Here is an 18,720-nt window from a genome sequence, read left to right as displayed (position 1 = left end):
AATATTGTTCACAAATCTGTCAAAATCTGTGTTAGTGAACACTTCTCCTTTGCTTAGATAATCCATCCACCTCACAGGTGTGGCATCTCAAGATGCTGATCAGACAGCATGGGTATTGCACAGGTGTGCCTTAGGCTGGCCACAATAAAAGGCCACTCCAAAATGTGCAGTTTCACTGTATTGGGGGTGTCCGGAAACCAGTCAGTATCTGGTGTGACCACCATTTGCCTTACACAGTGCAACACATCTCCTTCGCATAGAGTTGATCAGGTTGTTGATTGTGGCCTGTGGAATGTTGGTCCACTCCTCTTCGATGGCTGTACGAAGTTTCTGGATATTGGCAGGACCTGGAACACGCTGTCGTTTATACGGATCAAGAGCATCCCAAACATTCTCAGTGGGTGACATGTCCGGTGAGTATGCTGGCCATCATTATCATGCTGCAACAGGAGGTGATGGTCATGGATGAATGGCACATCAGTGGGCCTCAGGATCTTGTCACGGTATCTCTGTGCAGTCAAAATGCCATCAATAAAATGCACCTGTGTTTGTTGTCCATGACACACGCCTGACCATACCATAACCCCACCACCACCATGGGCCACTCGATCCACAAAGTTGACATCAGCAAACCGCTCAGCCACATGACACCATACACGCTGTCTGCCATCTGCCCAGTACAGTGAAAACCGGGATTCATCCATGAAAAGAACGCCTCTCCAAACTGCCAAACGCAAAGATTTGTGAACAATATTTGAGAGTACGCAAAGAAAGTCTTTGAGTTCAGCTCATGATGAATGGGGGCAAAAACAAAATTATATTTAATATAACTATATATAGTGAGAGAGAGAGAGAAAGAGAGAGAGAGAGAGAAAGAGAGAGAGAGAGAGAGAGAGAGAGAGAGAGAGAGAGAGAGGTATTGCTGGTGTGAGTGAATATGCACACAAACTACATTCTCTATCACTATGTGCATTCTGGCGGGATACATCCAGTGGGTTTTAGCTATAGAGGAGACGGTGCATTGGACCGGTGGATTTGACATTGGACTATGAGAGGCATAGTTACACTGGGTGGGATGAAAAGCATGAAATAAGTTCTAAGCGTTATCATCCAGAAACATGCAGTAGGCTGGGGTGGCATAGACTCATCTTATTAGTAGCTTATACCTGTATTTTTTTTACTGTGGAGTTCACTTTTTATTTGTGATCTTCCAGCTATAGGACATTCTTGGGGTTGTAGTAAGTTCAACCTGAGCAAATGAGGGGGATACCTTTGGTGATGAGCTGTACTGGCTTTGATGTTTAATGCACTGGATCAACATAATGAATACAGAAACCGCAGAATAATACGTGACATCTTTGAAAGTGAACGCTGCCGTTCACACAGTCTTCTTGGAGAGAGTGTTTCGAGGTGAAGAAGCTCTTTCCTTGGTGTTTGTATGAACAAAAGCTTGAATGAGAACCTGACAGCAGGCTGACTCACTGTTGTGTTGCATCAGTCAGTGATAGAGAGAAGTACAATAAATGTGTATTTTCATAAAACAGGTTTTTATGTATTTCATGTAATACTTTAATAACTCTTTTAAGTAATCTAAAACACAATATTTTCTGAATTGTACACACTGTCTAGTTTTCTGTTTGAAACAGGAGATGACTAGATCAAAGTGCTTCTACCTTTTATATTATTAATGCAACATTATTTCATAAACTGAACATGGCTGCTCTATAAGAACAACCTCCCTTATCTAAAATGTCAGCTTTTCTGGACTCAAGAAAAACAACTTTCTTTTAAGATTGACACCAATGATATTTCAAAGTTAGACATCATATTTTAAAAGGTGTGTTTCTGCAGCATACAGTCATCAGCATTACTCATAACATAAAGGGCTCTGAGACATTTCAGGGAAAAGAAAATCTCTTAACAAGTAACAAAAAAAATGACAAAAATGAACAGGGAAAAAGGAAGCAATTATTTTATGTTGCTGCAGCCAATATTAGCAGCTTCTCCTCAGTGTTAGAGATGGCGACTAGATTTCACGACGTCCATACTGCTGATCCGCTGCGACACCTCGCTCAGTGGCTGTCTGGTTCTCCTCTGCGTGGTCCTGAATGTCAATCTGCAGAGCTCCCCCACACTCAGACAGTAGCTACCAGTGATGCTGCACTAATTAGCCAACCCTCTCGAGTAGCCAAGCCCCCCCAATGGCATCTGTGCAAAATAGAATTATTAAAGAAGAAGGAGGAGGAGTTGCACCTCCTCTGCAGAGGAGCAAACACCCAGGTTCAGTTTAGCATTCACTTCGTCACCCTCTGGCTGGGGAACCAACGATCTCATCAATATTAACACCTAGATACATCCGTTGCTGTAACGCACATTTTTTGCCCCAACCTAATAAAAATTTCATGTGTATCACATAATTATAATTCCTTATTTAAATGAGCACTGTCTGAGGAGCGGAGATGATTTGTGGCTCAGTGACGGAAAAGCAGTTGTGTGGATGCTGATGGTGTGACTGTTTTACAGTTTAGTCAAAGTGGAGCTATGTTTGTGTCTATGTGTGTGTTTGTTGGGCGGGAGGTACACATCCTTCCAGGCCTGAAAACAGAGCTGCCTAGCTGTATAAATAGGTACATTTCCTGCAATTTTTAAAATTTAATAATCATTGGCCCCTCTCTACAGCGCTTGGCCTTCGTCACCTCCTATCTTTTGGCATTCCATCAGCTTTGATGGCTTATTTGCTGATTTGTTTATATATTTATTAATTCATTTACCCACCCAATCCAATTTAAGCTGACATTTCTTGTCGAGATGCGAAGGATGACCTTTGAAAACAGAACACTTCCTGCCAGAGATGTGAAGGAGGTCTCACTCTCTTCTCAGAAAACACTCCTCTCCTCTTCACTTATCTGTATGCATTGACAAACTGAGTAAAATGCATTTACATTTGTCACTTAATTTAAAGGCTTATGTGTATTAATGCTTTTAGGGCTATCGTTTAAGTAGACAAGTTTGCTAACATGCATTTTATTTGATTGATGACAACTGATTTCAGCACCTCCACGAACATTTCCAAAACACATCCCCCGACTCGTCACATATTGACGCTTGGTCAAGGCCCTTTGTCGTCGCCTTTTAACGACCTGGGTAGCCCTTTTGTTAGCAACGCTTTGCAACAATAAATATGCAACATCCGGTTAGAAAAATAAAACGCTAGAAACATGCCAGTTTGAAATGGCACGTTATTAAAGTCGTGAAACGTAGCTGTTTGGTTAGGTTTAGGCACAAAAACTGCTTGGTTGGGTTTAGGCAACAAAAATACTTTTAAGTATTATGGTTAAGGTTAGGAAAAGATCATCATTTGGGTTAAAATAACTATGTACATCAGTTAACACGTAAGTTAATTAACGTCACTTATGTCAATTTAGGGAACTTGCCTAAATAAAAATATTTAATGTTGACTTTTTGTTTCACACGGGGCACAAACCCCGGTCTCCTGGTTCAAAATCAGGGTGCTATCCAATTTTTTATTTTATACTAAAATCAACAACAAAAACTTCAGATGTTGATCTGTGGTCTGTGTCTAATTGAAGGTCTTACGTCTCTGCATGTCTGTTTGGAGTTCTGGGGTCTAATGTATGTATATTTGGACATATTTGGTCTAACGTAAGTCTATTTTAGGGTCTGTCATTTGACATGTGTCTACTTGGAATACATATGTGTCTATTTTAGGTTGTGTGATTGGATGTGAGTGTTGAGAGGCCCTGCTCTACATCACCTAATGAGCTGCTGTTTGCTTACCCACCTTTTCTTTCTCTCTCTCTCTCTCTCTCTCTCTCTCTCTCTCTCTCTTTCCCTGTAATGTATTCTATCAGTGTATTATACAGTCCTTTGGGACCACAGGTTTTCTTTGGGAGGTGAAATTTCATGCAGCATCTTTACATATCCTCACACACATCCCCTGTTTTCAGAGCAGCGATGCATTCACATTTGCACACATTTCAAGGTGACAGTATTTAACCAGTTTGCGGGTGACTTCATGCAAACACGCTTCTGTAAGTTTTACCTGTGTCTGAACATTTGCTGTGTGTGTGTGTGTGTGTGTGTGTGTGTGTGTGTGTAATTTCATGTGTGCATGTGTGATATCACAGGAAATAAGAAAGACCTTAGCTCATCCTTAGCTCTCTGTTGCCATGGCGACACTTCTGGTTACAGGAGTATCTAATATGTCTTCCATACAAATTAACCTACTATATACTGTGTGTGTGTGTGTGTGTGTCATAATGAATTTGGTCAGCCATGTACTAAAATTGAAATTCTTAAAATACTCTCTCTATATATATATATATATTTACTACGTATATACTCATCAACATTGGCATTTTAAGATATTATTTTATTTTCATATGGGATCATTTTGTAATATTTATGTTTATATTATATTTTAATTTTGTAACATTTCACATTTTTACCTTAGTAGGTTTTACCTCTTGCACACCCTTAAAATGTCAAATTATTTTTCTTTACACATTCATAACATGTTTTAGAATACAGCAAATGGGCATATTAAACATTTTAAATGACTCAGATGTTCACACTATAGCCTGTAGCCTGTTTTTCATTGGTATTTGAAATCCCTTGTGTCTCATATGTCCTACTATTTGCTATATCCTGCATGTGTCATTTCAATTAGTGGCTGGATATATGACTCATTCTGCCCTTATAGACACTGTGAGCTGTGAAATCAGGTATTAAGTGCCACGTTCAAAAGCAAATGATTAGATAGAACGGTACTCTTTACAAAAAGCACACCCTTTTCCCTAAATTGTAAACACTATCCCCCTGTTTTGATTCAGAATTGTCACTGCAAAACTCTGCACACAAATCCATTCATTTCTCATTGCCTACACCATGGCATGTGGTCATTTAGAAAGCACTAACTTTCAATATTGTTCCCTCAAGTCAGCAAAGCTCGAGCTCAATTTTCACACAACTACCCAGGTGGAAACACAAAGAGTCATAATTAACACAGAACCTTCAAGAGATAGATAAATGGACCAGAGTCAATTCATTCAGTTTTCGAACAATGGATCAAGAGAGATGTGAAGGAAAAGGTCCAGGACACCGGAGAGGAGGAGGAGGAGTAGAAAGAGGAGGAGGAGGAGGAGTAGCAAGAGGAGGAGGAAGTGGTTGAGGACGAGATTCTCCGGTCTGTCTCAGACCAGAATGATTTTTTGTTGTTGTTTGGTTTCTTGTACTGTACAGTACACTGAGGAATAAAACATGGGCAAATGTAAACATTTTTTGTGTCTTTAGTTGTGTTCAACATGTGGAAACGTTTTTGAGGGGGAGAACCAGAAGTAACATTACTACACAAGACTGTGTAGTGTGTGTGTTTTTGAGGGCTTGTGTGTTATGTCTGAGGGCAAAGTTTGATTTTTCAGCAAGACTGAATGGTTTTGAGTGGAGAGCTTCGTTTTGACCTGAAAATAGTAAGTTTGGGGAATTGAGTGAGAAATTATGGATTTGTGTTCAGAGTTTTGAGAAAGGGAGGCATAATTTCAACAAATGTGTTTAAGCATTCGAGAAAAACTGTAATTTTTCTCTCTGGATGTAATACAGTACATTGCATGGTGCATGGACATAATAGATTTTGATCCTGTAGTGTGCTTTATGACAAACTGTTGTGTTAATTCTCTCTCAGGGATGTTGTATTTCTTAATAACTGTAAAGACAGATGCCTGATGTTCATGTATAAACTGATTCAAAGTTCTGGTCAAAGCATTTGTAGGTCTCTGGCTATTTGTTATTGAATTTAGTGGCTTCCTGAGCCGGAGGGGTTCCTCAAGTCAACTGAATTATTTGACTGAGAAGCGGTCAACTTTCTTTTATTGAGTTGGCTGAGCCCTCAAGCTCCACACAGCCAGGCCTCTTTCCCTTTCTTTGTCAATAGTACTTTGCCTTATTTACAGCCACTAATGCAGGCCTGTAAATCCAGTTCCCCACTTGCTTATTTCATTTGACTTTATTTTATTTTAGTTGAATTTATTTTATTTTATTTTACTGAGATATAGTTTAGTTTACTTGCAGAAACACACCACAACAGTACTGTAGATGTAAGTACACAATGGTTTTGGGTGGGGACTAGGAAACTGAAAAGCAAGAGAAAAATAATCAAAATGACCCACTGAAAGATTTGCTAATTGGGTTTCTGAATCCAAAGGACATCGGAATGTGAAAAAAGTGAGGGAACGGTACAAACAGAACATTCATGACATCAAGCAAGAGACAAAATAATTCATTTGAAGTAATTTAATGTTCTCTTTGTCTTTCTTTCCTCTGTAGAAACTTGTCAAAGAATCCTCTCACCACTCTGTCATGGCAGCTCTTCCAGCACCTCCAACTCTCCGAGCTGTAAGTCGTCTTCTCTCGTCTGATCTCTCTCATTGACTTTTGTTTGTATTTTATTAGAGCAATTTATCATTGCTCCTTACTCATTATCTGCCTCAATACAAATTGTCTTCCCTGCATGCCATTATAATTCCTGTCTTTATTGTACAAAACCTCATTTGTCTGAGCACATGTAAAAGACCGAACCTATAGGCTGCATAGTGGCACTGTGATCTTATAAGTCATTTGTTGACTTAATTAACGCACACAAAGGAAATGTAATGGTCTGGTAGGAGGAGGGAGTCTAACCCTATTTTCTTGTTTGGTATGAATATTTTAGCAATCATTGTGTTTATGAAATGAATTTGCTCTTTCACCACCAGGGAGAACATTGCGATGTCGACTCGCTTGTAATTTACACATCATTACGCCTGTCAGCACTGTCCATCATTTGAACCTTCGCTGTGCTCTGAACACAGCCGGTGCTTCCTGCGCCTCCTGGCATATAAAGCTAAGGTATTGCAGGATGTGATACAAGACTATTTCAAGCAGGCCTCCTTATTGTTCTATTTTCAGAGGTAGAAGCAGGGCAGGTCCTCAGGGGGCACAGCACAATGCTGATCTGAGGTGCTGTACGCTACAGGCAGCAGTGCGGAGGGAAAGCCCTGCTAACATTGACAGTGTAGTTTTGCATTTTCTGTGTTTAGCTTACGCTGTCATCCTGAGGAAAACTTTGACCCACAGATATCACAGAACACTCAGTGTTATCCGTCCTGTGTAGGAAGCAATTCACACTAGACCCCATACCAGTGCTACACAAGCGTCATCTCACTATGGGCCCTCATCAGAGGCAGATGGGTCTCTGAATCCCTCATTGTGCCTGTTATTGGGTTGTGAATTTAATTCTTCACTGGATTGTAAAAGTTCTGTACTTTTGTTGTCTTACCAGCTGTCCAATTCTGCTGTTGTAGAAGCTAGTTTGGCCTTTAGCTTCTCTCATTGCTTTTACTGCGGCTGTGTCTACGCTTTGTATCCCATGCCTTAGTATACGATTGCAATAGTATACTAAACTAAGTATACTAAAGTATTATAAAGGTATTCAGGTCCCATGCTTCACAATACCACATATCAATATCACAGTGTAAAAGTAATCTTCTGACATTCCAAACTAAACTAAGAGGCCCTGAAAACCTATTTCCTCAGTCACCTTCTTACCATCAGTAACAGCACGCTACATCACCACACTACTTTTATTATTTCACAAAAGAGATTTCCTTTTTTTCTGTGTTTGACTCACTGGTTTGAAGTGGGTGGGGTTCACTTAGCAAAAGGTGATGTCACATACTTCTCTGCACCAGTCACAACACAGCATGAACATGGAGTCAGAATCTGATGGTGTGTTGTTTGTGCTGCTGCCAATCAAATCTAATCCCCATACCGTCCTGACGAAGCGGATTACTTTTGAGAGTATAGCTCTTAATAAATAATAACTAATTATGCTTTTGTTAAGCTGTGATTGTGCTTATTTAGTCATGAAGATGTTATAGAGAAATACCTAAGATTTGAAGCCAGGTTGCAGGAGGTTTAAGTAAAACAAAAAGTCAGTCAAAATATTGAGTATGCAGAATGGCCCCTTTCAGTGTTACTATTACAAAATGTTATTGTTAGATTATTAGATTAATGTGTACCAGCATTGTTACGTCCCCACTCGATAGGGGTATGGGAGACATAAACATGAACGAGATGTTTTTGGTATGGTTGGAAAGATTATTTATTAAACAGAGGTAAACAACAAAAGTCAAAACAGAAATTGGGCAAGTGGGTGCTGCGTAAAACAAAGGACAAAATATAACCAAAAGAGATCACTCCTAAATGAGGGATTACTAAACTACCATGAAAGAGAACAAACAAAAACCTCTCTAGTCGTTGTTGAAAACAGAAACACAGGGAGCGCGGCACCCCTATACCTAGTGTATCTAATACAAGAAATCACTAAAAGATGTAAGCAGTATCAGTAATAAGCTGTGCCCTGGCCCAATTCTGCAGACCAAACATTTAGTTCAAAACAGGATGTGTTACCGACTCTCAGTAACGCAACTGACACAACTAACAAGACAATGGTTACCACTAAGGACACACACACACACACACACACACACACACACACACACACACACACACACACACACACACACACACACACACACACACACACACACACACACACAGGGTTCAATACAATGACCAGCACTGAGCCAAACTACATGGAGAATGGTAGCTGCCTGGACACAGCAGCAGACCAGCCTATTTGAACCGGAGGAAGCTTGAAGGCGGTCTTGCAGGCAGCTCAGGGATTGGAGGAGGGTTGTTGCGCTGCTCCAATCGGGGACATCTGATGTGGGAGGTGGGATCAGCCAGAACTTCCTCGAAAACCAGCCAATCCCCAGCCGGAAATCTCACAGCCTCATTACCATGTAGAGAAAACACAGCAGCAACAGTAACATACACAGATGGCTGCCCTCAGTAGCTGTCGGTAGATGTTGTAACTGAACGCTGGGGGAAATCAAAACTGTCATTCATTTTCTCCTAATGGAAAGCTTGATATTGTTTTTCCTGTACATGGTAACTTTTCCAGAATTGTTTATGTTCTGTTGACTCTAAACTAATCTCAACCGCAATCAGTTCAACATATTATAGCCTACTATTTTAATTTCTGATCATGCCCCTCTCTTAATGAAAATCAGTCTCCATTTATGCCCATGTAATTGGAAATGGAACCATTCTCTACATTCAAATACATCTTTTTATGATTTTGTATCAGCCAAGATCTCAGATTTCCTGCTTATCAGTGATATTGGCAAAGTCTCACTTTTTGGGGGAGTCCTGAGGTGTGTTTCGGACATTGAGGCTGAGCTACATGTATAAGAGGACACTTACCAAAACTCAAACTCTGGAGACACCTTCAGTGCCATTTTGAAAATAAAATACGAGTATAACCAAATTCTGGGGAAACAGGTTGGAATCTATATTCGTAAGCTCAAATGAATGCATTTGTGTTAGGTGATAAAGCTGATGCAGCAGTTAAAAGGTGTGCAAGCTGATGGGGATCTCCTAATGGACAGCTGATAACTGATGCCAAGCTGATCAATGTCTAAAGCCACTGGTGTGGATGTTGCTGATTTTCTCAGTGCACTGGACACTCCAGTTATTGGTGAAACTGCAAGGCGGGAAATACATGACTTTACGCTGGGGGAAATCAAAACTGTGATTCATTTTTTCCTAATGGAAAGGCCTGTGGCCCTGATTGGTTTGGAACATTATTTTATAAAGCCCATGTAGACATCATTGCTACCCTTTTACTCTGGATGGTAAATTGCTCTGTGAAATACGAAATCTGTCCTAATACTTTGTATGATGCTCATATATGTCTTCTCTTGAAAAAAAGACAGGGATGACACTAATGTTCCATCCTATTGTCTTTTATGCTCGCTAAACAGTGATCAGAACCTTATTACAAAACCCAAGGGAGGTTAAAATCAAGGGCAATTGGACTTGGTTGAAGATACTAGAAGACGTTTTGTCCCTCATCCGAGGGGATTCTTTAGTTCCGACTGACTGGCAGGAAATTCCAGCTATTTAACCTCTGTGGGGTTGTTGTCAACATGATCAATACCACTGGTTCGTTAGTGGTCCTGGCAATTGTGATGACAGTCGTTACGGTCGTTGGAGACACCTGAGGCCAAGTCTGAACGACCATCATTGGCATTCTCACATGAGGCCAAATGTGAATGTTTGTTCGGTTTCCTAGGAAGGGATGAAAGGACAGCATTGTGAGTGGGTGATAAGTGGTGTCACAAACCACGTTCCCTGTTGAGAGACGGATTCTCCACATGGGTGTAAATGACCTCCTTGACTCCTCTTTCAAACCTTCCGTCCTCCCTGTCGAAAATATGTACATTGTTGTTCTCAAAAGAGTGTCCATTATCCTTCAGATGTAATCAGACCGTGGAGTCTTATCCTGAGGAGTTGGCCCTTCTGTGTTGGGGCAATGTGTTTGCGTTGAGATTGTTTTGTTTCCCCTGTATACAAGTCTGCACATTCCTCACTGCATTGGACAGCATACACTAGATTGCTTTTCTTGTGTTTGGGTGTGCAATCATTCGGAGGGACCAGTATTAATCTTAGAGTGTTCTTGGTGGTGGTGAGTGAAGAGAATGCTGATAATCTGGATGTAATGAGGAGTGGACTAATGAGCTCAACCTGGGCACTGGATATGAAGAAGTGGAGGTGAATAGGGTGGAGGAGGTTTGCAACGATTTTGCACTGAAATGTCAGCTGACAGCAGTAGAGAGGAGAACAGAGATATAGTTTGACAGCAATATGATTGGCTGATGGAGATTATGGCAAAATCTGGATTGGCTTGGCAGAGGAGCGCTCTCTGTCCCAGATGGTCTGAGCCATCAGCATCACTCACTGGAGCCTTGTTTACGGCCATTTTATTTTCTAAACAAAATCTACCTATCAACAACTAAGGATTACTTTTTTGCTTAACTCATTTAAGATCCCAAGGCAAATCAATGGTGTTCAGAATTATTCATTCATGTCAGAAGTTCATTTTCACTTATAACCGCACACACTCATCAAATAAAAAAAGATAATAAAAAAAGATAACTGTATAATACAGTTTTACTAATATACTAAACTGTCAATTTCTGATTAATATTTAAATCAACAACTATAACCAAAACTACTAAAAATAGCTAGTAGGTTGAAGGATTTTGAGGTTAGTGATATATTCGCACTTATTCAACATTAAAGAAACCAGCACGTATATCCGAAAGATACCTACTACTAAACTAAAATGCACTAAACTAAAGAACAAAAGTGTGTGAAAGTGTGTGCATGTCAGAAAGAATGAGCTTCTGTTTCTGTGATCTGCACTATATGTTCAGCGTGGTATAGACAAAGAAAGCACATTGAAACGTATGGTCAGTTATAGTTGACGAATGTTGCCCCTTGACTCTAGGACATCTTTTCTGGTCTTGCTTCCCTGACAGTCTCTCTACTCTTTGAGTTGTGCCCCAGCATTATAACAAATCCTCATGTTTGGTATGGTCATTGCAAAAATGGTTGTCCTGAGAGAGAGGAAATTAGTTTCCCTTGCTGCCTTTAAAAAATACCTAAATTAACTGGTTTCTTGTTCTTTCTTGTTCTTGTTGTTTCTTATATCTTATACTCTGGTTTACGCTGTCCACTGCCCACCCTAAGTTTCTTAATATCTGGGGACACTTTATTGAACATATTAGATAGGAGAGGTGGGGACTAATTGTATTGGACTGTATTGTACTTTACTGTATTGTATTGTGCTTTGATCCACCAAGTTTTCACACCTTCGTCTTAGGTCTTCCTCAACCTTACTTGGTCTTGGTTTCATGGACTTTGACCCTCAATTCACATGTGGTCATTTTAGTCATCGTACAGCTTGACATGCATATGTGTACTTTCTCTGTGAGCTGGCAGTTTGTAAAAAATTAAAATTCATAAATAAAATATATATATATAAAAAGACTACAGCACATGCCACAAACTATAATAACTAGCACAGATCCTTCCTTAACAGAATCACCGTTACAGCTCACAGAGCACGATTTACTCCGATGTGCAATCCTATTTCTTCTTTAGCAACCATTTTAGATGCGTACAAATGGTGTCTTTGTTGTTCTACATGAAAAGCAAGGCCAGGGTGATGCCCGTGTGTCCTAGTGAATGCTGATGAGGAGTGAGGGTTTATGTCTATTCCATTTGGTGTGTTTGTTAAGAGGTGTCAGTTAGAGTGGCGTGGCGGCACAGACGTGGGCCGAGGCGCTATGCAAGAAGGAAGCCATGTGGAATCAGGCCTTGCTAATGGGAAATGAGTCACTCTGTCATGGGCAGCGTCTGTGACGTAGCACTGACATCATTACTGTCTTCACTCCGTGTATGTGGTCACCCAAACCATATTAGCTTGTTAAGTGCCAATCATTCAAACATGCCAAATGAAGTGTGCTCACCGGCCGGCTATTGCCTTTAATTATTAGAATAATACACATTGCAGTATCAATGATTAGTGCCCACCCATGTTGCTGAACCACACTGATATTATGTAAATAGAGGAAGATCAAACCAGCTGAAATAATTTCCATTCTATGTGACGAAAGGAGAGCATGGCCCTTTGCCATGGTGCTGTCGCTACACTGTGTTATCTCAGTCACTCTAGGCCCTCCTATTGTAATTGTGTTTAATATTTTTGAACAATGAAAGAGCACAAATTTCAAAGCTCACGGTGACAGTGACCTGCAACGAATAGGAAATGTACAAATAGTTTTTTAAGCCTGGAATTACACTGTAGGCCCATCAAAAGCATTAAAATAACAATAATTTCACTGATGATTTCATTATAATTCAATTAAGGTCCATTGTTTTATTACAATTGCATTCCAAGCTACTCTCAAATTGCTTCCACCATTTTTTGAGAAAACTAAAAACACTGTGGCACAGAGAAAATAAAGGTAAAAAGGTAACTGTGACATGTAAAAAATACAGGCCAAAAAGGTAAAAAAAGGTCCTACTGAAATCACTATTTAACAACATGTAGTTTCATCAAAGCTGTGTGACTGGCCAAGCTTGGAATCAAATGCTACATTTAATACAGTACATTAATGTTACATTGTGTAGCCATTTAAAAATTGTTTATTCAGCTACTTTAACATGAATGCGGGACTTTTTTCTGATAACCTCAAAGAAGTCCACACACTCAGCCACTCAGAGTGTACTGGTCCAGTGCTCTTACTATCCACTATCCACTCCGCAATTCAAATCAGACTTCAAGGGAACAAAAGTCAACCTTCATGATGAGGAGTTGAACAGTTAAAAGTGAAGAGGAAAAAGTACTTCCTATCAGTCAGTGTACATTAGTATGTTTTTCCTATATCAGGCACTCCTTATCAAGCCTAGTGAAGTGCAACTGCAAAACAGTTGCTGTGTTTTGCAGGTTGGCTGCTCAGATTCTCACACACACTCCTTGCAATATCTTAATAGCAGTGACAATGACAATACTATCAGTGAAATCTCAATAATCTTGAGTCTTTTGTGGCTCCTGTGAAAAGGCCCCAACATCACATTGAACCTTTACAATACATGTCTGCTGTGTGCTGCCTCTGGAGGAGACACAGATAATCGGCTCTGCCTCTTTGTCTGTGTATCCTTTAGCCAAAAGACCAGAGCTACTGCAGTGTCGTGCACAGCCCAGCCAATCACAAGCCTGAGAAAAGCAGCGGGGTGAATGGGGCGGCTATATGCAAAATCTGCTGCAGCTTCCAGGGTGATATTATTGGAGATTATTTGAAGCGGAGTTAGCGGCAGTCACAGATACTGCCGTCTTCGAGGAAGCTCATTCTGTCTGGTCCACAAAAAGAGCAAAATATTCTCCTTTTTTAGCAACTGAAGCGATCTGCCTGAGGCAATGTGCATCCCGAATCCCTTTATTCTGTTAGCGCTTCTTTAATCCCAGCTCTCTGGGAAGCAGGGGCCAATGCAAAGTCAAACATTTACGCCTCTCACTGCAAAATGAATTTTTCTTTGAATATGGATGAATTATGAATAGATCAAACCTGTAATCTTCTGATATGACAGCCAGTGGATTAGGATGAATTAAACATTACATTTCCAAGGGCTGCAAGACAGGTAAATTACAAAATTTTAACCATCATTTTATTAGAGCCCAATTGCAGTCAGGGCAAATTCTTACTGAATTACATGACATTTACACTGACTCTTCAAAAACATCAAAGACTGACTTGCAAAAGGGAAATGGAGTATTAAAATGTTAAATGTAGTAGAACTGACTGGATTGGGGGCAGTATTGGCATAGACAGTGAAGCGGTCACTAGCTTAAAACCCTTCTGACAAGTTCCCAGCGTCCCCAGTGTAAATGACACCTATCTGTCAATATTTTTAAATGTCCCGCCCCATCCAGGCTGTGATTGGTCGATTCACAAAAAGTGACATTTCCGAGCTGCATTCAGCACACGGCTGCTTGAGAGGCACCCGAGTTTCTCTTCTCCCTTCTCTCTCTCAGCCGACAGAGATTAGCAGGCAGGCAAGAACTGGAGCAGGTGAGCTTCACGTAGCGCCCAGAGAACCTGATATGGAGAGGGCAGAGGAGTGTACCGGCAGCTTGAGAGAAGTCCCGGTACGCTAAAGTAAAATGTTGAGGTGCCGGTACTGCGTACCTGAGCGTACCGGCCCACTTCAAACACTGGTTATTCGTTCTGTTCCCTCTTTTACTTTGTAATGTGTCTGCCCCTTGTCTCGTCTTACTTCCTGTGTATGTTTTCACTGATTGTCTGATGTGCATCACCTGTGCCTCGTTGTCTTCACCCCACCTGTGCATGTCTGTCACTCGTTGCATGCTCATTGTTGCATGGCTGTCCACCAGTGTTAACCAGTGTTTCACTGGTTGTCTCATCTTCCAAGCCTTGTCTCTCGTGTTCTCCAGAGTTTTTTGGGTTGTACTCTGTTCTTTGGATTTTATTATCAGCTCCGGACATATGGATTTTTCACCTGTTCATTTTATGTATTACTGTGTTCTGTTTCTGGACTGCTACCGTTTGTAATTCACCTGTTCTGCCCCCGTGTCCCGTGCCGGAAACCCCTGTTTGCAGTGTTAGCATCTGAGCTGACCATAACAAGTATATCTCAACGCCAAGATATACTGATGGAGTAAGAAGAGAGTTTACTTTAGATATGCTTTCAGATGATTTTTTAAGATAAAAGTGAGTTGTAAACAGTCATTGTGGCTTGATGTCAGTGTGGGTTCCTGGTCTGTTGTTGTGTAATAAATATCCACTTTTCTAACGTAGCTCAGGCAGCAAAAAAAAGGCATCAGTTAAAAATGCACACCAATATTTAGCTTCCCCACCAGAACTAAAGCAACAGCGAGCGCACCACGTCACACTTAACTGAAGCCACAAAATTACTAAAGATTTTCAAAAAAGAAAAGACTGCCAGCTTCGCATTGGGGCGAGAGTAGTGCCTCTAGGTTGAATGTTCCTGTTAGAAAAGCATTTGGCCATTAACTATGGAGTTCGAAATCTGTGTTTGTACTGGGCAGCTGCGGGTTCTGGATATGTCTAAATAGTCAATGTTTTTGCGGAATGAAATTGCAAGTAAAGTCAGACAAAGGAAAAATTGTCTTTTCAACAGTGTATTGCATCCAGACTTAATTTCCTGGAAGACTTTAGGTGAAGATGGAGGACTAACAAATCACCCCCTTGGCTGATGGTTGGACATCAGGCCAGCAGCGCTGTTCTGTAAAAAAAAAATAAACAAATTGCCAAAAGAACAGTTTACATCTGGATGTGTAGGCTGACCAGAGATCCAAACTTATATGACCACCTCTGCTGAAATCCCAGGGGAAGGTGGTGGTGCAAAAATGCCAGCCCTAAACACCAAAACCAAACCAAATCACCAGTGAAATGAGACACTACAAATATCTATGAAATAAGCCAAATTAGATGGACTGAAAGACAGATTCTATGGATGACATTTCCACCTAACTGTACCATCCTATGCAACTACCAATGATGCTGAAGACGAGGACAGCCCTAACTTATAATATATTTAAATCTGAAGTCAAAAATACACTTGCCCATGATCAGTGTTGGACAAGTTTTCACGGTTGAAAGCTTTTTGATGGTCGCACAAAGTTTACAATGGACAACAACGTTCTTTGCAATCTTCACTGTGACACAATAATGGTGATACTTAATTCAGCTGTGTAAAGAACGCCTCTCTCGTTTGTTCTCCATTCTTCCTTTAGTTTTTGGCTAACAGCTGACTTGAACATCATATGATGTCATGCTGCTGACCTGCAGTGCGGTCGTGCATTCAAATAAAGGATGGTGCGTTCAGTAACGCAGCGTTCCTTGGATTAGTAATCGTTAATTTAATTGTTTTGGAAAAGTAATCTGCTACACTACTAGTTACTGGGAAAATCAATATTATTACATTATTACGCGTTACAGAGTAACGTTACTGCCCAACACTACCCATGATCTATTCTTAGTCTGCAGAGACTTAAAAGCAAAGGTTTTCAAAGTTATCTAAGGTATTTTATCAACGTGCGCACCAGAGTAGACCTACAACCAATCAGAACAACGAAAATGTGACCCAGCACTGAGCAACATACATGTTGGGGCGGTGCTTGGTCTTTTTTTAAGCAGGTAAAAAAAATGGAAACTTTCTCAAATTATAGCTAAACAGTACACTAAATGTGTTTCTGAAATTATTTGAGGTGGGAAATTGGCAATGCAGGGACAGAATCTTGATTCATATTTGATCAGCACTGCCTAGTTTTACAGTTTAGTCTGAGTTTTGTGAGCCTGCATCCAGTCTGCAGGTCCAGACCTACAACCAGTCAGAGCAGAGAAACATGTGACATGTGACTTTTTAATCTGGACCGGTGGCTCCTATGTCAGTGATCATATACAACCCCTTATCTGTTAGATAAACAGTTGTGATTGGCTTGACCGGATCCACTTCAGGTGGAAATCGCTCAATCACTCAGCAAGACGAAATACATACAACATCACGGTAATGCTGGTGGACCTGGATTGGACATATTCTCAGAACGGAAACAACATGCGTTCCATTAGAGAGGAAGGCCCAAACAGCAAGGCACACTACAAACAAAGCTGGGGAACCAGCCTTTGTTGCTGTCCTATAAGCCAGCCAATGTAATGGGAATGACTGCCTGGTGTGGCTGGAAACGAGGTGAGAATTTCACCCGCTATATGGCAACTGAGAGTGACTGGTTGAAATACACAGTAAAAGAGAGTATACCATACATGTCATACTATAAATAGATACATATGTCGCTATATCATCCATCCTGAATATACATTATGAATACATGCATAAAGCACCTCTCACAACATCTAACCTCTAAAAATAAAGTATCTGAAAGTGTCTGAAGAGTCCCTGCTAAAATCTTTGACTCTGAAGAAAAAATTCAGCTCCTGCTCAATTTGTCCGTTTTTTCTACCTGGAGCCTTCCCTGACCTGACTCAGGTGTCCCCTTTCCTCTACATGATTGCAGTGCAGGTGGTGCTGTCGATAAGCCAAAGTCAGGTCTGGCTCCTCACACACATACACACAAAAAAAACTATAGCGGTTATAAAAAAAGAGAGAGAATAAAAGTGAGGCAGTGAGAAACCTGCTGGGACGCTGACTGGACAGATGGCTGCAACCTTAAAGAAAAGCAATGATGGGACGAAATGGTGATTTATTTATTTGCAGCATACCACTTTATCCATGACATAAGCAGAAGATACAGCGTGAGAATGATAGAGTCGGTCCAACGACAACCAGGACTGTGGTAAAGCAATAATACACACTTAGTGTGGTGCGGTAAAAGCAACTGTTAAGCAAATTTAGCAGGATCAGGGGGGAATGCTTATGTTGTGAAAGCTCTTGCTGAAGAGAAAAGTATTACATTTGACATTGGTTGAGTCAACTCTCCATTTATTCCCCTGATTGATTTAATCTATTCTTTCTCAAAACTCTTATCGCCCCACTTCCTGCTGCACAATGAAAACTGAGCGTAACTTGACATTTGTGACAGAGGAAGACCAAAAGTGCAAGAGTAATGTTGCAAACATGTGGACATAGGAATGATACCAGTTCATGGCTACATGTGTTTATTCAGCCTATTGCCTATAAATAGATGTCCGACTGTCAATCAACTGCTTCAACACTCAAGCCAATCTGATGGCATGACAGCTAGATTATCTATTTTACACGCTATAATAATAATGACAGAACTGGCCACACTGTTTGATTGACAAGTGATCTATGGAAAGTGCAGTGCAGAAGCAGCAACGAGAGCTTTGCTTCAAAGAAAAAAAAATACACTGATTTGATTAAAAAATGGGTGACAAAATGCAATTCAGTCTTTCATAAAAGAGAAATTATTGACCATTCACCAAGCACTGTCCTTAGTTGCTGTTGCTAAGCCTGTCAATCTTTCCTTTCTAGTAAATGGTTTACACGGTGGCAGAGTTACTACTCGAAATTCACAGAAACAATTTGAAACAATGGCTTTTCAATATCACACAAAAGGACTTTTTTATGTTTCCCAGCTGATTTAAATCTAGAATTCTGAAAAATGTCTTAAATATGCACATGATGGCTACACACAAAGATTGAGCCAGATATTGCAGGGAAATGCATGTTATTCCTAGTTTGCAAGTTTGGGTGTAGCTGTGAATTTCTCAAAAGTGAGCAGGAAAGAGC

The 18,720-nt window shown here is 40.5% G+C and overlaps 1 protein-coding gene across 1 annotated transcript in view; it reads left to right on the top strand.

Annotated features, from left to right (window-relative positions):
* Positions 1 to 419: 419 nt before the first annotated feature.
* The window catches only part of LOC123958590 (ubiquitin carboxyl-terminal hydrolase 11-like), a 27,427-nt gene continuing 9,126 nt past the window's right edge, over positions 420 to 18,720 (top strand). The window contains exons 1-2 of the mRNA XM_046032038.1: positions 420 to 503; positions 6,343 to 6,411. Of these exons, the coding sequence (XP_045887994.1) occupies positions 420 to 503; positions 6,343 to 6,411 (153 nt within the window). The remainder of the gene's footprint in view (positions 504 to 6,342; positions 6,412 to 18,720) is intronic.

This window comes from Micropterus dolomieu, linkage group LG20 (genome assembly GCF_021292245.1).
Source record: "Micropterus dolomieu isolate WLL.071019.BEF.003 ecotype Adirondacks linkage group LG20, ASM2129224v1, whole genome shotgun sequence".
NCBI classification, from domain to species: domain Eukaryota; kingdom Metazoa; phylum Chordata; class Actinopteri; order Centrarchiformes; family Centrarchidae; genus Micropterus; species Micropterus dolomieu.
This window is presented reverse-complemented; position numbering and strand designations above follow the sequence as displayed.